This window comes from Coregonus clupeaformis, chromosome 31, assembly GCF_020615455.1.
Source record: "Coregonus clupeaformis isolate EN_2021a chromosome 31, ASM2061545v1, whole genome shotgun sequence".
Taxonomy (NCBI): Eukaryota; Metazoa; Chordata; class Actinopteri; order Salmoniformes; family Salmonidae; genus Coregonus; species Coregonus clupeaformis.
The window spans coordinates 24,239,389-24,263,280 of record NC_059222.1 but is presented as its reverse complement, the minus strand read 5'-3'; the positions used below and the strand labels follow the sequence as shown (position 1 = coordinate 24,263,280).

General features: G+C 43.6%; 1 protein-coding gene across 2 annotated transcripts; it reads right to left on the bottom strand.

The window, feature by feature from the left end:
* Positions 1-66: 66 nt before the first annotated feature.
* LOC121547250 (S-adenosylmethionine synthase) lies at positions 67-22,862 on the bottom strand. 2 transcript variants are annotated; one of them, XM_041858419.2, is made up of 9 exons: positions 22,601-22,860; positions 7,861-7,938; positions 4,266-4,388; positions 3,991-4,103; positions 3,761-3,904; positions 1,945-2,163; positions 1,381-1,563; positions 1,129-1,262; positions 67-880 (listed from the first exon to the last, which is right to left on the bottom strand). In XM_041858419.2, the coding sequence occupies exons 1-9, from the start codon at positions 22,686-22,688 to the stop codon at positions 778-780; spliced, it is 1,185 nt and encodes a 394-aa protein (XP_041714353.1). In that variant the 5' UTR covers positions 22,689-22,860; the 3' UTR covers positions 67-777. The 2 variants fall into 2 exon arrangements, with proteins under 2 accessions (XP_041714353.1, XP_041714354.1); XM_041858420.2 differs by lacking the exon at positions 7,861-7,938 and having other exon boundaries at positions 22,601-22,862.
* Between the last annotated feature and the right edge of the window lie 1,030 nt (positions 22,863-23,892).

The following is a 23,892-nucleotide window of genomic DNA, read 5'->3' as shown; positions in this document are numbered from 1 at the left end:
TACCATAGCAAAGAATAATAACATTTTCTGAGAATTAACTCTTGTGGAGACTAATGAAAAGACATGTTTGTTAAAATGTTTTATTGTTTAAAAGCCTATTTACATTTTCCAGTATTGACAAACTGTATCTGAAGGATCTGAGTTTACATGGTTTTAGAGCAGTAAAAGTAATAAGAGCGAGAGAGATGGTTAGGTAGATCATGGTTTCTCAAACTCGGTCCTGTCACTGCTACGTAAAGTATGGCTATTCTACCTTTAGATTTGGTCATTCACTTTATAACAAAAGGCGGCTTTAGCGCATACAAAAAGCCTAAAGTGGAGTCAACCCACAATGTATTTAATCCAGTTTACTGCTTTAGGCATTACTGAAACCAAAGAAAAACTTAACAAAAACGAAAACTGCACCAAAAAGGAAGTTGTGTGCGTGAGACAAGCCGCATGTATAGATGTGTACAGTATGTTAAAAATACCAAACAGCCATCTCACATATCTGATGACCATTGAGGTGAAGCGGGGGGGGTTATGAATCATAGCCAATCATCATTGGGGTTATGAATCATAGCCACTGCCCCTTCCGCACCCCTGTCTTATGACCGGGATGTTTGGGGTTTTAGTTTTCACCCAAAGAGAGAGCGAGAGAGTACACTCCCCCCTACTCCACCCTTGCCCACCCTCCCCGTACCCCTAACAGCTGCCGGCTTGGCTGTCACGTACTGGGCAACAGCAAGACAGACAGCTGCCCATGTCACCGCTGCCCCATGCTCAACGCGCCACACACTAGAAATTGAGGTTCTTGGCCACCTCCCAGGGAAACTCCTTCCTGCCAAAATGGCCGTAGCAGGCCGTCTTCTGGTAGATGGGCCTTTTCAGGTCCAGGTCTCTGTGGACAAACATCCAACAAGGTATTCCTGTCAAATCTCATTGCTGCAACTTAGTGTTGAAGGTCAGGGAATATATACATATACGAGACTAGGGCAATAAGATTTTCTTGGCATGTGACTTGATTAGGAAAGATTTGGTGCTTATAACTAAGGCCCAGAGTTTCTCCTGGCCTGGTTGAGTGATCAGGAAAAACTCCTGGCCCTATGTATGACTAAGTTGAAATAGATAATAAGAATTGTGTCCCACCTGACAATGACCCCAGGCCGGAGGTCAAAGTTCTTGTTGACGATATGCAGCAGCTCCTTCTCAGTCTTCTGGGAGGAACCATAGGTGAACAAGGAGATGGACAATGGGGCGGCCACTCCGATGGCATAGGACACCTGGATCACAAACACAGGATATCAACTCATCAGTTCCAATAGAAATGACTGGCATTGTTTACTTCGGTTCGGTTGACAGTGTCCAAAGGTTAGAGAAGTATACGGTTGAATCTCTCACCTGCACCAGCACCCTCTTGCACAGATTGGACTTGACCAGGGACTTGGCAACCCAGCGTGCGGCGTAGGCGGCAGACCGGTCCACCTTGGTGTAGTCCTTACCGGAGAAGGCCCCGCCTCCGTGGGCACCCCAGCCACCATACGTGTCCACAATGATCTTCCTACCGGTCACCCCAGCATCACCCTGTCATAAACAGAAATGTGTGAATGTGTGAATGTGTGAAAGTGGACAAAGACCAGAGGTTGTAGCTTTCACTCATACAAAATTATCAAGAAAATCTAATGATTCAAGCAGACAGTGTGTTCACAGGCTGTGGATTCCACATGAATCACCACCCAGACACTACAAAGATCCAGCCGTCCTTCCTAATTGAGCTGCTGGAGAGGAAGGAACTCTTACTGATAACTGGAAGCAAACTGGAAGTAGATATAAAGTAGTCGGACAGATTTCCTCAGTGGAGGGAGGAACATCCACTTAGTCCTAAAAAGGTGAGGTCCTTTGATAGCTCAGATAGGTTCTAACAATCCAGGTTGAGCTAACAAATGAGACAATGACAATTGTTACCTGGGGCCCACCGATAACGAAGCGTCCGCTGGGCTGCAGGTGATAGACGGTGTTGTCGTCCAGGTACTTGGAGGGCACCACGGCCTTGATGACCTTCTCCTTCAGGATCTCCTTCTGCTCCTCCAGGCTCACGTAGTCGTCGTGCTGCACTGAGATGACCACAGTGTGAACTCTACGAGGGATCACTGCCCCGTTCTCCTGGGTGTAGTGAACGGTCACCTGGAGAGGAGGGGAGCAAGGGAGAGAGGTGAAGAGAAGGTTAAATGAAGAGCGAGAGAGCTGGGGGAGTGAGTGTGTGGGAACTACATTATCGAGTTCTCCAAACCAGCTTTTGTTCCAGCCCAGCACTAACACACCTCTACAAGAATCTCTAATCAAGTCACAAGCTTTATTCTGAACCATGCTGCTTAGTTACATCTAGCTTGGATGCTTCGACTAGTAGTATAGTACATTGTTTTGGGGGTACCTCCAAAACATATGATATGTTAAAATTATTTGGTTACTTAAGACAGAAGGTTACTTAAGACAGAAACTAAAGTAGGGAGGTTGGTTGGACTCTGGGAGGATAGGTGGGCGTATAACGCGAACGTCTAGCAACCCAAAGGTTGCGTGTTCAAATCATCTTGGCGACAACTTTAGCTAATTAGCAACTTTAGCTAACCACAACCATAGCATTTTGCAACTACTTAGCATGTTAGCTAACCCTAATCCTAACCCCTAACCTAGCCAGCTAACGTTAGCCACAAATACTAACGCAACAAGATGTATGATACTGTACGACCGCTAAGACGTATGATACTGTAGGACCGCTATTCCACCACCGGACTATTCGTAACATATCCTACGAATTGGAGGACATAGCATATCATACGAAATGGAGGGACCAAGAAAAATCATAATATTATCCGAATGGGTGTGAGACAGCATTGTTACTGCTTGGCTGGAAGAAAAGCCTTCACACCCTATAATTCTTCAGGACCCCTGTGTTCTGTATTGTGAATGTGTCATGGGTTGAGGGGTGTGATAGATCTCCTGCGCCAAGATGAAATGTGGCACTTCCCTTTGGTCGCTACTGAACCCCAGGAACTCCAAATAGCACCTTGAGAGAGTTCTCTGTTTCCAAAGAGGACCAATGATTTTAGAGCTAGAGCTTTTCCAAAGGGCAGGGGGCGGGACATGTGGACAGTGGACTCGCCTGAAGACTAATGAGTTGTCCATGGGAACATGTGGGAGGAGAGCAAAAGCAGACCATGGAAAGATTCCAGGCCTTGGAATCCATGTTCTCTATGTCATCAAGCTCACGGTGTAAAGCAGGGTTCTTCAATTCCGGTCCTGGAGGGCCGAAACACTTCTGTTTTTTATTTCTACCTGGTAGTTAATTGCACTCACCTGGTGTCCCAGGTCTGAATTAGCCCCTGATTAGAAGGAGAGGATGAAAAACAGAGGTGTTTCGGCCCTCCAGGACCGGAATTGAAGAACCCTGGTGTAAAGCAATATCGATGACTGGGTTCAATGTAAACACCAGAACAGCTTCCAGTCTATCTGACTTGAAAGTCGATCACCATGACTTGTAAGAATGTGCACGTGAATGTGGATTACTTGTGTGTGTGGAAGGTCAGAAAGTTCTTAGATAAGACTGGACACTGGAAAGGAAGGGAGAGTGGGTCTCCAAAAGACGGAAGCTCCTGTTGCTTTGAGAGGGTTCATGTTCAGTGGCCATTTATGGAAACATCTAACTGATGTATAATGGAATGACAACAAGGATGACTCAAAGCTCGAGTCAGAGTGTAACGATATCGATCTTCCATCATCATACCTGGGTCTTGGAGTCAGGGCGGAGCCAGGGGACATTGCCATTTCGCCTCAGTTCAGCCATCTTGGCATTGAGTTTGTGGGCGAGGACGATGGTGAGAGGCATGCACTCCTCTGTCTCATCAGTTGCATAGCCAAACATCAGACCCTGCAAACCAAGCACAGGCAGTTTAGAATGATATCACCTCACACTGCTGTCTCAAACCCCAATTGTTGAAGGATCTGTTTAATCACCTGGTCTCCTGCTCCGATGTCACTTTCCATCCGGTCGATGTGAACTCCCTGGGCAATGTCAGGGGACTGCTGCTCCAGAGCCACCAGCACGTTACAGGTCTTATAGTCAAAACCTGAGGGGAGAGAAACGTGCTATAACTGCCTTGCGTGCCGGATTAAAAACATTGTGCACACCTGGGCTATGATAACTCATCCTAAAGAGAAAAAGGTAGTGGAAAAACGATATCATAATATATGCTTGGGTAGGGGAATGATTTATACAAGTCCAACCATACCTTTATCTGAGTTGTCATAGCCGATATCCCTGATGGTATCCCTCACAATTGTCTGGTAGTCCACGTTGGCCCGAGATGTGATCTCCCCACAGAGCAGCACCATGCCCGTCTTACACACAGTCTCTGTTCACAACACACAATGGTTAGAATACTAACCATATCCCTTATCATCATGCAACATTAATTTAACTGAAAATAGTATTTTCGTTGCAATAGAAAGACAGTCCGTCATTTCCGTAAATAATCCATGCTCAGGCCAAAGACTGAAGCACTTCAACAGCATCTGGGGCTGTATGTATCAAGTGTCTCACAATATGGGGGCTCATAGTCATTGTGATCTATAAAGCAAAACTGATCCTAGACCAGCACTCCTACTCAGAGATGCTTGATACACTACATGACCAAAAGTATGTGGACACCTGCTCGTCGAACATATCATTCCAAAATCATGGGCATTAATATGGAGTTGGTCCCCCCTTTGCTGCTATAACAGCCTCCACTCTTCTGGGAAGGCTTAACATTGCTGTGGGGACTTGCTTCCATTCAGCCACGAGCAGTAGTGAGGTCGGGCACTGATGTTGGGCAATTAGGCCTGGCTCGCAGTTGACGTTCCAATTCACCCCAAAGGTGTTCAATGGGGTTGAGGTCAGGGCTCTGTTCAGGCCAGTCAAGTTGTTCCACACCGATCTCGACAAACCATTTATGTATGGACCTCGCTTTGTGCACAGGGGCATTGTCTTGCTGAAACAGGAAAGAGCCTTCCCCAAACTGTTGCCACAAAGTTGGAAGCACAGAATCGTCCAGAATGTCATTGTATGCTGTAGAGTTAAGATTTCCCTTCACTGGAACTAAGGGGCCGAGCCTGAACCATGAGAAACCGCTTCAGAACATTATTCCTCCTCCACCAAACTTTACAGTTAGCACTATGCAGTCGGGCAGGTAGCGTTCTCCTGGCATCTGCCAAACCCAAATTTGTCCATCGGACTGCCAGATGGTGAAGCATGATTAATCACTCCAGAGAACGCATTTCCACTGCTCCAGAGTCCAATGGTGGCGAGCTTTACACCACTCCAGCCGACTCTTGGCATTGCGCATGGGGATCTTAGGCTTGTGTGCGGCTGCTTGGCCATGGAAACCCATTTCATGAAGCTCCCGACAAACAATTATTGTGCTGACGTTGCTTCCAGGGGCAGTTTGGAACTCGGTAGGGAGTGTTGCAACTGAGGACAGACGATTATCACGCGGTACGTGCTTCAGCACTCGGCGGTCCTGTTCTGTGAGCTTGTGTGGCGGAGCTGTTGTTGCTCCTAGACGTTTCCACTTCACAATAACAACACTTGCAGTTGACCGGGGCAGCTCTAGCAGGGCAGAAATTTGACGAACTGACTTGTTGGAAAGGTGGCATCCTATGACGGTGACACGTTGAAAGTCACTGAGCTCATCAGTAAGGCCATTCTACTGCCAATGTTTGTCTATGGAGATTGCATGGCTGTCAGCAACTGGTGTGGTTGAAATAGCCAAATCCACTAATTTGAAGGGGTGTCCACATACGTTTGTATATACAGTGGCAAGAAAAAGTGTGTGAACCCTTTGGAATTACCTGGATTTCTGCATAAATTGGTCATAAGATTTGATCTGATCTTCATCTAAGTCACAACAATAGACAAACACAGTCTGCTTAAACTAATAACACAAACATTATACGTTTTCATGTCTTTATTGAACACACCGTGTTAAACATTCACAGTGCAGGGTGGGAAAAGTATGTGAACCCTTGGATTGAATAACTGGTTGACCCTCCTTTAGCAGCAATAACCTAACCAAATGTTTTCTGTAGTTGCGGATCAGACCTGCACAAAGGTCAGGAGGAATTTTGGACCATTCCTCTTTACAAAACTGTTTCAGTTCAGCAATATTCTTGGGATGTCTGGTGTGAACCGCTCTCTTGTGGTCATGTCACAGCATCTCAATCGGGTTGAGGTCAGGACTCTGACTGGGCCACTCCAGAAGGCGTATTCTGTTGTTGATTTACTTCTGTGTTTTGGGTCGTTGTCCTGTTGCGTCACCCAACTTCTGTTGCGCTTCAATTGGCAGACAGATAGCCTTACATTCTCCTGCAAATGGTGTTGATAAACTTGGGAATTCATTTTTCCATCGATGATAGCAAGCTGTCCAGGCCCTGAGGCAGCAAAGCAGCCTCAAACCATGATGCTCCCTCCACCATACTTTACAGTTGGGATGAGGTTTTGATGTTGGTGTGCTGTGCCTTTTTTTCTCCACATATTGTGTTGTGTGTTCCTTCCAAACAACTCAACTTTAGTTTCATCTGTCCACAGAATATTTTGCCAGTAGCGCTGTGGAACATCCAGGTGCCCTTTTGCGAACTTCAGACATGCAGCAATATTTTTTTTGGACAGCAGTGGCTTCTTCTGTGGTGTCCTCCCACGAACACCGTTCTTGTTTAGTGTTTTACGTATCATAGACTCATCAACAGAGATGTTAGCATGTTCCAGAGTTTTCTGTAAGTCTTTAGCTGACACTCTAGGATTCTTCTTAACCTCATTGAGCGTTCTGCGCTGTGCTCTTGCAGTCATCTTTGCAGGACGGCCACTCCTAGGGAGCGTAGTATCGTGTCCCGTCGGCTGTTGGTGGCTATTGCTGTCAAACAAAGAGTCCACTTAGGCTGCACCTTGATTAGAAGCTTTTATTAATATCACAAGTTTACAGCATAAGTTACAGACCCGCGGTGTCTGGAGAAGCACCGTCCCAAATTAATCTGAATGCTTCTGCCGCCTCTTTGTCTAGCTCATACTTATAAACAATGGCAAAAATGGGTTGCTCCCTCTTTCGTCCAATCACCGGTCTCCCCTGGGGCGTCACCCAAAAAAACTGACTGCTTTTGAACTAACATAAACAACATTCCATTTCTTCATGAAAAACATTTAACAAAGGCATAATCCTAATACACTACAGTAGCAACAGTGCTGAACTTTCTCCATTTATAGACAATTTGGCTTACCGTGGACTGATGAACATCAAGGCTTTTAGAGATACTTTTGTAACCCTTTCCAGCTTTATGGAAGTCAACAATTCTGAATCTTAGGTCTTTTGAGATCTCTTTTGTTCGAGGCATGGTTCACATCATGCAATGCTTCTTGTGAATGGCAAACTCAAATTGTGTGAGTGTTTTTTATAGGGCAGGGCAGCTCTAACCAACATCTCCAATCTTGTCTTATTGATTGGACTCCAGGTTAGCTGACTCCTGACTCCAATTAGCTTTTGGAGAAGTCATTAGCCTAGGGGTTCACATACTTTTTCCAACCTACACTGTGAATGTTTAAATTATGTATTCAATATCGACAAGAAAAGCACAATAATTTGTGTGCTACTAGTTTAAGCACACTGTGTGTCCATTGTTGTGACTTAAATGAAGATCAGATCAAATGTGATGACCAATTTATGGAGAAATCCAGGTAATTCCAAAGGGTTCAAATACTTTTTCTTGCCACTGTAGTGTATATTACGCTCCCTGATCAAAGGCTGAGAAGTTTGTCCTCGGCTGCTCTCTAGTGGTGAGATGCGCTCCTCCACTCACCACAGGCCACCTTGGCATCTGGGTCCTGCTTCAGGTGAGCATCGAGTACAGCATCACTGATCTGGTCACATATCTTATCTGGGAAAATAATGTAACGTTATTAATTTGTCAATGTCAACAGTTAAGCATTGATGTTTTGTTTGCATAATTGTTAGGTAATGCAATGGGATATAGACTATGACCCACTGGGCACAGACATAAGTTCGTCTAATTTTGATTTACATTTTGTTGAGTTGTCAAACTAACGTGAATTCAACGTGAAATGTCATCACATAGATTGTTTGGGTTTAAATTATGTGTAAACAACATTGATTCAACACGTTTTTGACGAGTGGGGAATGAGTACTGTAGTGAATCAGAAAAATAAACTCAAACCCGGGTCGTGCTGGCTGTCAGTCCAACACCTTTACCGCTATACCAAGAAGTCCAAACCTGTTGGTAGGTGTTGTACTAATGTTAATTGACCAGAATGGTCCTCCCTGAAGTTAGTGAGTTGGTTTCCTGGCTTGACCTTTTGCTGCACACCACAGAAGCCAAGACCAAGATTAGATTTCACCCCTTCCATCAGAGTACTACTCTTGGTTGGCTCATAGGTCCTCCAACCCTCGGAATAGCTCTAGCACTGTGGATGCATACCTCTGTAGCATGCTTTAGCACACTGGCAGTCAATATACACCACCTTATACTTACTGTACAGTCAGGTCCAAAATTATTGGCAACCTTGATAAAGATTAGCAAAAATTAATGTATAAAATAAAAAAATAAAAAATACTGAGCTATATTGTATGCTTTTTTATTTTATTTTATTTTATCCTAATAAAATTGCTCAGAGAAAGAGATTTTGTTTAACAAATAATATACCTTTTTCAAAATTATTGGCACCCTTGTTTTTAATACCTTTCAATACCTCACCTTGCGAGGATAACGGCACTGAGCCTTTTTCTAAACTGTTTTATTAGATTGGCGAACACATTGGGAGGGGTCTTAGACCATTCCTCCATACAGAATCTTTCCAGATCCTTGATATCCCTCGTCTGTGCTTAAGGACTGCCATCTTCAATTCAAACCACAGGTTTTCAATGGGGTTCAAGTCCGGAGACTGAGACCAAAATGTTGATTTGCTTGTGGATTTTGTTGTGTGCTTGGGGTTATTGTCCTACAGGAAGATCCACTTGCTGCCAAGTTTCAGATTGCTAGACGTTCGCGTTATATGCCCACCCATCCTCCCCGAGTCCAACCAACCTCCCTACTTTAACTTTCTGTCTTAAGTAACCAGATCATATGTTATGGTGTAGGATTGAATATTTTCCCAGTATTTTACAAATGTTACATCCCGAGAATAAACCGGAAGTGACATTCAAAAGCATTATAAAGCATATAAATATGTCTGGATTTGATTAGAGCTTTGATCAGCATAAATTCAAACCTGATGCTACCTGAGCCTGATGAGCCATATATTAAATACATTTTATGAGCCCTACATTAACGACATTTAATGAGCCCAAGACCAAAAAAGCCCAAATTATTGTGCAATTATCCAATACTGCACGTTACGCACTGCAGAAAAACATAAAAGCCCATAGATGTAGCTAGCTATATGCTCTCTTGGGTAAATAAATTAAACTAGCTCCAGTAGGCTAATCTTTTTTAGTGTGAACTGTATTACTGTACTGTATTGTATTATACTGTATCATATGGACTGGAATTACACACATCGTTCAAAACATGATAAAGCAGAAGAGAACATGCGATCCTGGTGCTGCACATGCAGCCTACAAAGTTACAAGTATAGGCTACAGTTCAATCTTGGTTTTCATCAGACCAGAGAATCTTGTTTCTCATAGGAGAGTCAGAGTCCTTTAGGTGCCTTTTGTCAAACTCCAAGCGGGCCAAGGCCCTTCTTCCTTGAGAATTAGGCCTTTATGGCCACTCTACCATAAAGGCCTAATTGGTGGAGTGCTCTAGAGCTCTGTCAGAGTGACCATCGGGTTCTTGGTCACCTCGCTGACCAAGGCCCTTCTCTCTCGATTGCTCAGTTTGGCTGGGTGGCCAGCTCGAGAAAGAGTCTTGGTGGTTCCAAACTTCTTCTATTTGGTTGCAATGTATCCATCGCCATATCTTCAACACTGTTGCCTCTTGCCCCTTTGACTCTCTTCACCGCCTCCACATAGGAGATCCGCTGCGCAGCCCTGATCCTTGACACCTCGACCTCCTTCACCCTAACAGGGCACTCAAGGATGTCCGGAGTATGATCCCCACCACAGTGCAACATTTTCCATTCACAGATTCTTCAATATCATACTTCTCCCGTCTGCAAACATTTGACACGTGACCATATCCTTTACAATTTCCACACTGTAATGGTTTGGACACAAATGCTCTCACCGCATACCTCACATATCCAAGCTTCACATATTCAGGTAGAGTCTCTTCAAACAACAATAATATCGACAGGCTTTTCTCCTTCCTTCCATTTACCATACGGGTCAGGCGACGTACACTGACCACTCCTGGGATTTTCTGACTAAGGTACTCATCTATATCCAACGAGACTCCAGCTATAAATAAGTCCTTTGGCAGGCGCCCTGCTCCGAAGATCAATACATGTTACTTCTGACGTGGACAATTTTGCCAGATCCAGTGCACTCTTCTTCTATTCTTCATCAACACAATTAACCAAAACAAGGCCGCTTCTAGTCACCTTGATTGAATCCACCTTTCCCACTGCTTTCTTCACAGTCCTCGATATTACAAACAGATTTCCCAAATGAATCTCCTTGTCCAGAAAACGCAGTCCAATAAGAATTGCATTATGGGACCGGTCCTTGTCTTCTACTACAACTTTTGCTCGTTTTGTTCCATTCTTTGATGTCACTATGTTCCGTTCGTCATCACACACTTCACTTGCCACAGTTTCAAATTCAAGCACAGTCAACCATTTTCTCCTCTCTGACATGCACTGTCAACTGTGGGACCTTATATAGACAGGTGTGTGCCTTTCCAAATCATGTCCAATCAATTGAACTTACCACAGGTGGACTCCAATCAAGTTGTAGAAACATCTCAAGGATGATCAATGGAAACAGGATGCACCTGAGCTCAATTTCGAGTCTCATAGCAAAGGGGCTGAATACTTACGTAAATAAGGTATTTCTGTTTTTGATTTTGAATTAATTTGTTAAAGAAAAAAACAAAACTGTTTTCGCTTTGTCATTATGGGATATTGTGTGTAGATTGATGAGGACATGTTTTATTTAATCCATTTTAGAATAAGGCTGTAACGTAACAAAATGTGGAAAAAGTGAAGGGGTCTGAATACTTTCCGAATGCACTGTATATAGGGCTATATATCAATCTAGAACAGGATGATCTATTTTGGATGCAATTTGAATGGAGTTGATGGGTAAAGTTCATGATGTTGTTGACCTTAACAAGGGCCCCAGGACCAGTGTAAGCAAAATAGCCCCATAACATCAAAGATCCACCACCATATTTTACAGTAGGTATGGGGTTATTTCCTGCCAATGCATCCTTCTTTTAACGCGAAACCCACCACTGGTGTGCGTGGCCAAAAAGCTATATTTTCATGTCATCTGACCATAGCTCCGGTTCCAATCCAAGTGCCAATGCCGTTTAGTAAACTCCAGGCGTTTACATGTGTTGGATGACAGAGTATACAGTAGAAAGAGAGAGTGAGAGGGTGAGAGTATTAACTATGAACACTGAGGGAAAGGGTCAAGTGACACATCAACACTTGGACATTAGATAGTGACATTTATACACAATAACATGTCCAGTACAGCAACGCCCCCTCACACAATGTATAATTCCAAACATGTATTAACTATGCAATGCGTGAAATGTTTTTACTGAACCCTCTCATGTTTGAAAACATGAGACAATATGACAGCATAACAGAAGTAGTGAGGGAAAGTGTGGTAAGTGATATGCGAGCAGATCAAGTCTATGAAAACATTGTGACATGAAATGCAGACACTAACACTAAGTCATCAGTAGGTGTTAGGGCATTTGTTGCATAAGTTGGTGTATGTTTGAGCATGTGTGGAGTGTACACAGTGGCGACCCGTCATTCAGGGCAGGTGAGCCCCACCTGTATTTTTTTGGGTGCGTGTTTTGTATGTTATTTTGACATTAATACATGTCACATATCAGTTTGCAAACAATGTAAAAAATAAAATAAAATCAAGCATTGAGTTAATAAAGCTGCATACAAACATGGTCTATTTTTTGCTTTCTTGAGTAAGACAGCTCCAAAATGCAGGTGTTTCAGCCTAGTTCAGTGCTTTCTATGGTGGTGGTGGTGGTGGGGCAGCCAGCGGAAAATACGGAGAGTAGGGGTTGGTAATGTTCTCTAGTTGCGCCGTGATTGGCTCAGGGTTCTGTCACTCATGGGGACACTACGTCACCACAAAATCTACGGGGATCAGCAGGGGATCAAATACTTTTTTCCCTCACTGTACATACATACACATACATTCATATACACATACATACATATTGTTACGGATACAGGTATCCTGTGTCCTGTGTTTTTTTTCTCCTTCTGCCCTAATCACAGGTGTCCTGTATGTTCCTGATTGGTGGTCGTTGAGGTGTCTGCTGATTGGACCAATCAGTGAACATTCCTGTTAATTGCACCACCTGTTATTCGTTTGTTCAATCACACATCCCATTTTATAAAAACCAGACTTGTGTTTGTTGCAAGAGAGAGACTTTTTCCATATGTGAGTATGGACACGGTGGTGTCCTGTGTGTTGTGTACTCGCTAAGTTGCTGATTACCCTGTTTAGTAGCTTTGTGTGTTTTTTGGGAAAAGGGGGGTTTAAGCTAGTTGCCCTTGGGCGTACATTACCCGTAGGAAGAAATCTGTCTATAAACACCAGTTAGACCTGAGCGGACCACCCACTGTATTTTTGTATGGTAGCAGTAGCCTAGCGGTTCTTCAGGCAGGCTAGATCAGTTTAGGGGGTTTTACACTATTGTTTCATTTCTTGGGTCCTGCTCAGCCCTTTTTCCCAAACCCTTACCGTGTGTTCTGAAATAAACCATGTGTGTTTGACGGTAGTTCATGGTAGTTGTGTCCTATTTGTTCTCACTGTTCCATACTACACTTATAATTTGCATGAATTTATGTTCACGGGTCTCATGTCCGTCACCCTAGACGTTTAAAAGCCACGGGGGTTCGTAACATAAAGTGGGGGTTCGTCCGGGGATCTATCCCGTGTTACTCATGCAAATTAGCAAGTGTCTGGTTCAGTGTTGAGCTTGGCAGCTGTACTACCTGTTTTTTTTTGTGTTCAGTAGTCGACGGCTCGTGTTGCTAGTAGGATGGCTACTTTTGAGTTAGAGGCATTTTTGGAAAACCCTACGTGGGGGTTTTTTGAGAATTGCCGTAGAGTGGATCTACAGGCTTTGGCTGACCACTTTTCTTTACCCATACCGAGGGGTTTAGTGAAAGCAGAAGTTAGGGAAGTAGTGCTAGCGATATTGTTAAACGAGCCAGTGCTTGAGTTACCGCCGCCTGAGTCTGCTGCTCCTGTAGGGGATGTGGTTGCTGTTCCTGTAAGCCCATCAGTGTCTGAGGACGAGACTAAGGCTCCAGCCACATTGCCCCGTTATGACCCCCTCTCCCCACTGACTGACAGTGATGCCAGGATCGATGTCCGCTCGACACGGCTCCAAATGGAGGCGGAAGAGCGGGCACAAATCAGGCAAGACAAGCTGGAGATGCGTAAGCTAGAGGCAGAACAGGAGACGCGTAAGATGGAACTGGAGACGCGTAGGCTTGATCAAGAACTGGAGACGCGTAGGCTTGATCAAGAACTGGAGACGCGTAAGATGGAACTGGAGATGCGTAAAATGGAACTAGAGGCAGAAACAGCGAGGGTTAGTCTCTGCTAATACTATGCCTGCTAGTGAGCCATCCTCACCAGCTGTGTCATCTGCTACGTTTGATATTAGTAGGCAGATCACCTTGGTACCTGTGTTCAGGGAGTCAGAGGTTGATTCCTATTTCAGTGTGTTTGAACGTATAGCGGTAGCATTGGAATGGCCCGACGAGGTATGGTGCCTATTACTTCAGTGTAAGCTAACAGGTAAAGCCCAAGAGGTTCTGGCAGCGCTACCTCTTGAAGACAGTTTGAATTATGAAGTGGTCAAAGCTACTGTTCTTCGTGCCTATGAGCTTGTTCCTGAGGCATATCGACAGAGATTTAGGTCTCATAAAAAGTCTCCTACTCAGACTTATGTGGAGTTTGCTAGAGACAAAGGAAATCTGTTTGACAAATGGCACAGTGCTAGTAAGGTAACTGATTTTAACTCTCTACGGGAGTTAATCTTGTTAGAAGAGTTTAAAAATTGTTTACCGGACGCATTGTAGTTTATCTGAACGAACAGAAAGTATCCTCACTGTCGGAAGCGTCTGTTTTGGCAGACGAGTTTGTGTTGACGCACAAGAGCGTGTTTTCGGCTCGTGACGGAGAGCAGGGCTGCGGAGTTGCTAACTTTTGGTCCTAGTCGACCAGCAGTACATCCAGCACGCCCAAAGATGTGCGTCACTGTTTCTATTGTCATAAGGTGGGACATATGGTTAATGATTGCTTTCTGCTAAAACGCAAACCGGGGATACCTCAGCACGCCAGGCCGCCAACGGGTGTTGGGCTGATTACGTACGGTTGTCGGGCCGGAATCAAGACAGAAGCCTCATAGTGAATGTGGTTTGAAAGTCCCTGTCCCAGATCACAGTTATGAACCGTTCATTTTTGAGGGGTTTGTTTCTATATCAGATGACGAAGCGTCTCAGCGTCCAGTTAGAATCCTCAGAGATACTGGTGCGGCGCAGATCGTTCATACTAGCTGATGTGTTGCCCTTGTCTAATAATACATATTGTGGTTCCAGTGTGTTAGTACAAGGAATTGAAATGGGTTTCGTCCCAGTGCCATTGCACTTTGTGAACGTACACTCTGAGTTAGTCAGTGGATTGTTCAGAGTTGGCGTCGTCCGATGTTGCCAGTAAAAGGGGTGACCTTTATAATGGGCAACGATATTGCCGGAGGAAAGGTAATACCCATATTGGAGGTATTGGATAAAAGTGACCAGTCTCTCTCCGAGGAGCTGGCACAGGGTTATCCAGATGTGTTCCCCGCTTGTGCTGTCACACGTGCTCAAGCACGACAAGTGGGTGAAGTGGTAGATTTGTCAGACACGATTCTTTTCAGAGAGTGTGACCCAGAGGATAGTTCGGGTGCTACCTCTGGTAAGCTGGTGCAGTCTGACCAACAGCCCGAGAAAGGAAGAAGGATGTGGAACTTGTTGCTGAGGCAATACAGTTACCAGTTACTCGTGAGCAGCTGATCGCTAACCAACAGGTTGACATTAGTCTGGCTAAATGTTTTTCTAGTGTTGTCTCAGAGGGCGAGCTAAAGAAGAAAAACATGGCATACTTCATTGATGGTAATCTCCTCATGCGTAAATGGACATCACATGTTGACGCTGGCGGAGATTGGAATGCTGTTTACCAAATAGTGATTCCTACAGCCTTTCGACAAAATGTTTTATCCCTCGCTCATGATCACCAGTGGTCCGGACATCTGGGAGTCACCAAGACTTATGATCGAGTTTTGCGACATTTCTTTTGGCCTGGCTTAAAACAAGATGTGGCTCAGTTCTGTCGGACTTGCCACACCTGTCAAGTAGTTGGGAAACCGAACCAGGTTATTTCCCCCGCGCCTCTTTGTCCCATACCGGCCATAGGTGAACCATTCGAACATGTGATGGTTGATTGTGTTGGACCATTACCAAAAACAAAATCTGGTAACCAGTTTATGTTGACAATTATGTGTGTGGCCACCAGGTACCCAGAGGCCATTCCTCTGCGAAGGATTACTGCTCCGGTGGTGAGTAAAGCGTTGATCAAATTCTTCTCAACTTTTGGATTACCTAAGGTGATACAAACTGATCAGGGTACGAATTTCCTTTCTACACTGTTCAAACAAGTGTTAAAATCCTTGTCAGTTACACACCGTGTGTCAAGCGCATATCACCCAGAGTCTCAGGGTGCGGCTTGAACGTTGGCATCAGACACTGAAGTCTATGCTCCGTAAATATTGCATGGAATCTGAGAAAGATTGGGATGAGGGAGTTCCTCTAGTGTTGTTTGCTGTCCGTGAGACAGTACAGGAATCCCTAGGGTTCAGCCCAGCTGAACTGGTGTTTGGACACACCATGAGAGGACCTATGAAAGTCCTTAGGATCAGTTTTTGTCACAAGAGTTGTGTGTGAAAGAAAATGTGTTGGACTACGTTAGTCGCTTTCGTGAGCGCCTACATGCTGCCTGTGCTCTAGCAAAGGAAGCGCTGTCTTCCTCACAGAAACGGATGAAACGACACTATGACACACAGGCTGTTTCTCGTTCACTGCAGCCAGGTGACCGAGTTCTTGTGTTGTTGCCTGTGCCAGGAGCGTCATTGTCAGCACGTTTCTCTGGTCCTTATGTCATTGAAAAGAAACTAACTGAAACTGACTATGTGATACAGACTCCTGATAGAAAACGCCAATCTCGTGTGTGCCACGTTAACATGTTGAAGACATACCACAACAGACCCGTCACTCAGGTAGACAGTCCAGAGAAACTGGCCGAGTCGGCTGTCTCTGTTGCTGCTACGGCTGTAGTGGGAGGTAATGTTAATGATGTGGACGGAGATGGTTTGGAGTTGCGCAATACTCAGCAGCAGTGTGCTAGATTGCCCAATTCAGAGATGCTGTTGTCTCTCCCGGCAAGCCTGATTCATTTAACGGACAGACAGTCAGATGATATTGTGAGACTGTTACACAGCTTTCCATGTCTTTTTAATGATGTTCCTACATGTACAAATGTGTTAGAACATGACATTAATGTTGGAAGCGCTGCACCTATCAAGCAACATCCTTATCGTGTCAACGTCGCTAAGAGAAAGATAATGAGGGGGTGAGGTCGGTTATTTGCTGGAGAATAACCTGGCTATGCCAAGTTCAAGTCCTTGGAGTTCTCCGTGCATTCTGGTTCCTAAACCTGATGGGACATCCAGATTATGTACGGACTATCGGAAAGTCAATGCTGTCACAGTGCCCGACTCGTTCCCGTTACCCAGACTGGATGACTGTATTGATACTGTTGGTGCTGCTACCTATGTAACCAAATTAGATCTTCTAAAAGGTTACTGGCAGGTGCCGTTAACCCCACGTGCCTCCGACATCTCTGCATTTGTGACCCCAGATCACTTCCTACAATATGCTGTCATGGCATTTGGGATGCGGAACGCACCAGCCACTTTCCAACGCCTGGTTAACACAGTATTGGCTGGAGTTCCTAATTGTAGTGCTTACCTGGATGATCTGGTCATTTATTCAACTGAGTGGTCTGATCATGTTAACACTCTAAGGGTAGTGTGTGAACGTCTAGCAACCGCTTCTCTAACCCTGAACTTAGCAAAGTGCGAGTTTGGGAAGGCCACTGTTACGTATCTTGGTAAACAGGTCGGCCATGGTCAGGTGCGCCCTGTAGATGCCAAGGTCTCAGCTATAAACGCATTTCCCGCACCTACCACCAGAAGAGAGCTACGCCGTTTTTTAGGGATGGTTGGCTACTACCGTAGTTTCTGTAAAAATTTCTCTGCGGTAGTTGCTCCATTAACGGATTTGCTCAGTCCAGGCGAGAAAATTTGTATGGTCTGAAGATTGTTGTACTGCTTTCAACACTGCTAAAGCACTCTTGTGTAGTACTCCTGTTCTTGCTGCGCCAGATTTTGAGCGGCCGTTTAAACTGGAGGTAGATGCAAGTGCCAGAGGTGCTGGTGCTGTTCTACTGCAGCAAGACCAGAGTGGAGTGGACCATCCTGTCTGTTATTTTTCACGGAAATTTAACAAATGTCAGACAAACTATTCCACCATTGAACAAGAAGCTCTAGCTTTGTTGTTAGCTCTGCAGTACTTTGAAGTTTATGTTGGTTCCAGTGCATTACCAGTGGTAGTGTATACTGACCATAATCCCTTAGTTTTTCTCCACCGGATGTACAACCAGAACCAACGCCTTATGCGTTGGGCACTTGTCGTGCAAAATTATAATTTGGAGATCCGCCACAAAAAGGGGTTAGATAATGTGTTGGCAGATGCTTTGTCTCGTGTGTAATGATCTAGGTTTTTTTTGTTATCCCGATAGGATGATTTGTGAATTTGGGTGTTGTGATAGTACGTGTGTCGCAAACCATTTTGGTTTGCTCTTTTAAGGGTGGGAGTGTTACGGATACAGGTATCCTGTGTCCTGTGTTTTTTTTCTCCTTCTGCCCTAATCACAGGTGTCCTGTATGTTCCTGATTGGTGGTCGTGGAGGTGTCTGCTGATTGGACCAATCAGTGAACATTCCTGTTAATTGCACCACCTGTTATTCGTTTGTGCAATCACACATCCCATTTTATAAAAACCAGACTTGTGTTTGTTGCAAGAGAGAGACTTTTTCCATATGTGAGTATGGACACGGTGGTGTCCTGTGTGTTGTGTACTCGCTAAGTTGCTGATTACCCTGTTTAGTAGCTTTGTGTGTTTTTTGGGAAAAGGGGGGTTTAAGCTAGTTGCCCTTGGGCGTACATTACCCGTAGGAAGAAATCTGTCTATAAACACCAGTTAGACCTGAGCGGACCACCCACTGTATTTTTGTATGGTAGCAGTAGCCTAGCGGTTCTTCAGGCAGGCTAGATCAGTTTAGGGGGTTTTACACTATTGTTTCATTTCTTGGGTCCTGCTCAGCCCTTTTTCCCAAACCCTTACCGTGTGTTCTGAAATAAACCATGTGTGTTTGACGGTAGTTCATGGTAGTTGTGTCCTATTTGTTCTCACTGTTCCATACTACACTTATAATTTGCATGAATTTATGTTACGGGTCTCATGTCCGTCACCCTAGACGTTTAAAAGCCACGGGGTTCGTAACACATATAAATATATATATATATATATATACATATCCTTTTTTTAAATTTAAACTAGTGAACAACAACGCTTAGGCCTCTACTTCCAGCTTATACATACTATATACATTTTATGGACACAGTCAATTTTACAATAATTACATTTTGTTTGTTTTTACTCCTGAACTTCCTCTACCCTCAACCTCTCCGATCATTTTCATGATGTCCATCCGGTTTGCCTCTACATGCCATATCCACCAAACTGTGCTCTTTTCACAAAAGTTCTCAACCTACAGTGCCTTGCAAAACTATTCATCCCCCTTGGCGCTTTTCCCTATTTTGTTGCATTACAACCTGTAATTTAAATTGATTTTTATTTGGATTTCATATAATGGACATAATGGACAACCGATTCGGCTCATACCTGGCGCGAACTCGGGACCTCTGCTTTGATAGCACACGTGACCGTCCTCCTGAAGCATCTTACCAGTCGGCGCCACGCGAAAAGCTACCTATTGGCTGGCGCCAGTGGGAAACACTTCAGGCTGAGGAGTAAGTCTCACACATCCCCATGTGCTAGACTTTGGTATGCATTTGTCAACATTTACAGTATATTCATAATTACACATTCACAGTAGCAGTTACAGCCATGTGTTAATGTGCTACTGATTAGTACTGTAAGTACTGTCAGGCGTGTAGGCCTACTGTATGTCAACAGAGGTGAATGTAAATCATACCGCCTTCCCCTGCCATTTGCTCAACCCATCCTACTCGAGTCACTAGGGAATAACAGCTACACATGCATCCTTAAGTTCAGAGCTTGTCAATGGTATGTCTCTACACCTATGCAGCATGCTCCCCCTTTGATTTAATTGTGCAGGCATCAAACTCTACTACCAACTTCTGTACTCTCTCAATCTGTTTTCTCTCAGTTTGTAAAAACACTTCCCCCTGAAGCTAGGACAGCAGAGTCCCTGCCCATCTTCCGAAAACATCTGAAATCTGTGTTGTTATGTGTTAATAACATTAAGACCACGTTACCCAGCATGCTATGCGAAGGTGGGGCATTGAAGTATGCCTTGCATGGCTACACAAGGAGATTGCTAGCTGAAGTATCTGTTTATTAAAAGTAGTTAAACCTAAGCCCCGGTTTGTCATTAAACAAGGAACAAACATAACAAAACTCTACCTCTTCAAAGAGTATCTTAAATAATCCCCCTTCTCACCTCAAATAAATAAATACATAAATAAAGCCTTTCCTGAACCAGAAGAGTGTACTTACTATGCCTGTGATATGTGATTGTCCCACAAAGCTATCTTAAGATGAATGCACTAACTGTAAGTTGCTCTGGATAAGAGCGTCTGCTAACAAAAACTTTTACCCCTTTTTCTCCCCAATTTTGTGGTATCCAATTGGTAGTTTACAGTCTTGTCTCATCGCTGCAACTCCCCTACGGACTCGGGAGAGGCGAAGGTCGAGACAATTACTACAGACTGACAATTTCACTAAAACACATTTACTTAAGGAACAGTGCAGATGCAAAGTTTGGAAACAGAATGACTGTAAAATCTCTGTGACCACGTTTTCCAAAAACTCTGTTAAATATTTACTCCGAATTAAGATTTAAAGAATGGGGTGTCAGCTATGATATGACATCTTGAGTTTAAAAATATATATTTTGGTTATTGACCCTCAGTGAGTGAACTGGATCAAAACCCAGGAACAGAATGACATCATGAGTCCTTGATCTGTACTACAATGAACAAAAATATAAACACAACATGTAAAGTGTTGGTCCCATGTTTCATGAGCTGAAATAAAATATCCCAGAAAATGTTCCACATGCACAAAAAGCTTATTTCTCCCAAATGTTGTGCACAAATTTGTTTCCATCCCTGTTAGTGAGCATTTCTCCTTTGCCAAGAGAATCCATCCACCTGACAGGTGTGGCATATCAAGAAGCTGATTAAACAGCATGATCATTACACAGGTGCATCTTGTGCTGGGGACAATAAAAGGCCATTTTAAAATGTGCAGTTTTGTCACACAATACAATGCCACAGATGCCTCAAGTTTTGAGAGAGCGTGCAATTGGAATGCTGACTGCAGGAATGTCCACCAGAGCTGTTGCCAGAGAATTGAATGTTCATTTCTCTACCATAAGCCGCCTCCAACGTCGTTTTAAAGAATTTGGCAGTACGTCCAACCCGCCTCACAACCGCAGACCACGTGTAACCACGCCAGTCCAGGACCTCCACATCCGGCTTCTTCACCTGCAGGATCGTCTGGGGGAGGGTGTAATAAAGCCCTTTCGTGGGGAAAAAAACTAATTCTGATTGGCAGGGCCTGTCTCCCCAGTGGGTGGCCTTGGCTGCCAAGTGGGTGGGCATATATGTCCTCCAAGGCCCACCCATGGCTGCACCCCTGCCCAGTCATGAGAAATCCATAGATTAGGGCCTAATGAATTTATATCAATTGACTGATTTCCTTATATGAACTGTAACTCAGTAAAATATTTCAAATTGTTGCATGTTGTGGATATATTTTTGTTCAGTATATATAGAAATGCAGAATTATGAATGTCATTCTCTTCATGGTGATGTATCCTGAATAAGTACACAAAGATATAACAATTTAATATCCTCCTTTGCATGTTTGGGTATTATTCTACACACTGGCTATTATTCTAATGAGCGCGGCCCCCAAACATGACCAAATTTGGTTGGTCCGGACCATATCTGTACCAATCATAAACGTCTATGTTTGGACATCACATGACAGCACAGTAGAGCACAGTAGAGTACAATAGAGTACAGAAAAGTAGAGTATAGTATAGTTCAGTACAGTACAGTAGACAACTGTACTCTACTCATGTGTGCTCTACTGTACTGTACTGAACTATACTCTATTCTACTTTTCTTTACTGTACTGTGCTCTACTGTACTGTACTGCAACTGTGGTTTGTGACTACTATGATTTCCTGTTGTGGCCAATTCAATTGCAGTCCTTCTGTTACATATTTTTCGGTCACTGTGTTAACAATGTGGTATCAGAGTGATGTCTTTTAATCACTTAATAATTAATGAACACAATTGTTATCAGTAAAAACACTATAACTAATTGGTAGGTCTACCTTTATTTGTTACTTCCATGAACATTCATAACCCTCCCTCCACACGAGGGAGAGAAATTAGAAAATATCTTAAATATATGTGGGTTCTTAAACTTACAGAAGGCAAATAATTTCTGCAAAACTAAATATAAATGTTGATATTAGTTGGCAGGGTACTTTACTTCAACATTATTGTGTTTTGATGTATTTCTAATACCATTTAAGACTTTTTCTGCACATCAGGAAAATAAAATATGTAGTGTATTTGAGTTTTTAAAAGTTTGTAATTTCCATTTTGAAATTTCAGACTTGATTTGCCCTAATGAAAAATGTCTCAACCCCTTCAAAAATGTCCATTAATTATAATCCACATAATAATTCATATTTCCTTTTGCTGCAGGATAACTTTCCTGCTGTGGCAAACTGGCGCAAATCAATATTATACAGATGTTTTCTAAGACCCCTTTTCCATCTGTGTGACCAGAAATCAAAGTCTTTGCTTATTCGTAATTTTTAGGATGGAAAACGTATCTATGCCATTTCCCCAAAATATAAACTCTTAGCTTTCATTTAACACATTTGATATGCTCCTATAAACTTCACATATTGGTGCTCATGGGTCCTTTTACATGGAAATGACTGTATCCAGACTAGACCTGTCTACTCACCTGGATGTCCTTCTCCCACAGACTCAGAGGTAAACATGAATGACCCATAGTGCTCAGCGTCGTACAATCCGTTCACTGGCCCGTTCATTGTGGTATGTGGTCTGAGTAGGCTAAAAAGCCTAAGTATAGAGACAACTATAATAAATAACAGGTAGAGCAGTGAGGCTTCTGCATCATTCTACGCAAGAAGCTAAGAAAGAAAGAGGGAGGAGAGAGGGAATGTGAGAGACTTTATTGGAGCCACAACACTCCTCTATATAAGGCAAAGACAACATACACACTCATGCACACACACTCATACACACTCTCAGTGAAAGGGGCTGGGGGTCATGTGAACCGACCTGTTAGACCATTCAGAAGAGAGAAACGGGAGGGAGGGATTAACATTTTCTGGATACACTTTTTTTTAACTCCTTGTGTGCTGAACAGTGGAATCTTCCATCCAACCGCGGCCTTACTTGAGGTTTATCCAATTAATGCCCTGTTCATAGAAAGTCACCAGATGGGGTGGAATTATATTAATGTGAAAAATGAAAATTCATTTTATGGAGCAGCCACTCCTGTCTTTTCCCTACCACTTGTTTTCCCCAATATTCTATCTCTATTTGTCACAAGGGGCCCCTCACTTTCCTGGCAGGATCCCTGTGCCTGTGCACACAGTCAGGCCCAAGTAGAGTTTTATGCCCAGCACTGGCAGTATCTGCTAGCATCCATGCTTTCTAATGAAGACATGCCTGATTGAAACAAGAAGGCACAATACAACATGATGCAATGCATTCAGTTGCGCATGAAAAGATGAACCATCAAATTATTTACAGTATTTTTTAGAATGGACAAGAATGAATCAATAAACAAGTGTCTGTGTTTCATGTGTCTGTTGATTTTCTTGTTAACTCGTCTGCTACAAGCCATCCCTGACTGTGGCCCCGTACTGTAGACAACACAGAGTGTGTTCAGAGCTCAGTCAGAGGTCAAACCAAAGGACAAAGATTCTCACTTCAGGTGTCTATAATCAACTTTTCTCCCAAGGTATCCATCAGCCCAATAAAAGTGGGATTTTATTTTACACTATACTGTGGACCTAAATGGTATAGGTCTATATTCAAATTTGAGCCTCCAAGGGCGTGCAAAGTGTGAAAAGTAGACATATTTGCACTTGAGTTTCTCAAATATTAACAGTTCCATGGTATCCATCCTGTATTGGGTACACTGTCATTATAGATGCAACCGCTCAACTGAAGTGGTGTTACAATATTGATGAAGTTTCCAATAGCCTACAATTTCCCTTTACT

Excerpts from the sequence above, each read along its gene's own strand:
- LOC121547250 (XM_041858419.2), bottom strand. The coding sequence starts at position 22,688 with ATGAACGGGCCAGTGAACGGATTGTACGACGCTGAGCACTATGGGTCA. Across the intron at positions 4,389-7,860 it reads AGATGCCAAGGTGGCCTGTG|AGACTGTGTGTAAGACGGGC; the intron begins GTGAGTGGAGGA and ends TGTTGTGAACAG. Across the intron at positions 1,263-1,380 it reads GCAAGAGGGTGCTGGTGCAG|GTGTCCTATGCCATCGGAGT; the intron begins GTGAGAGATTCA and ends TTTGTGATCCAG.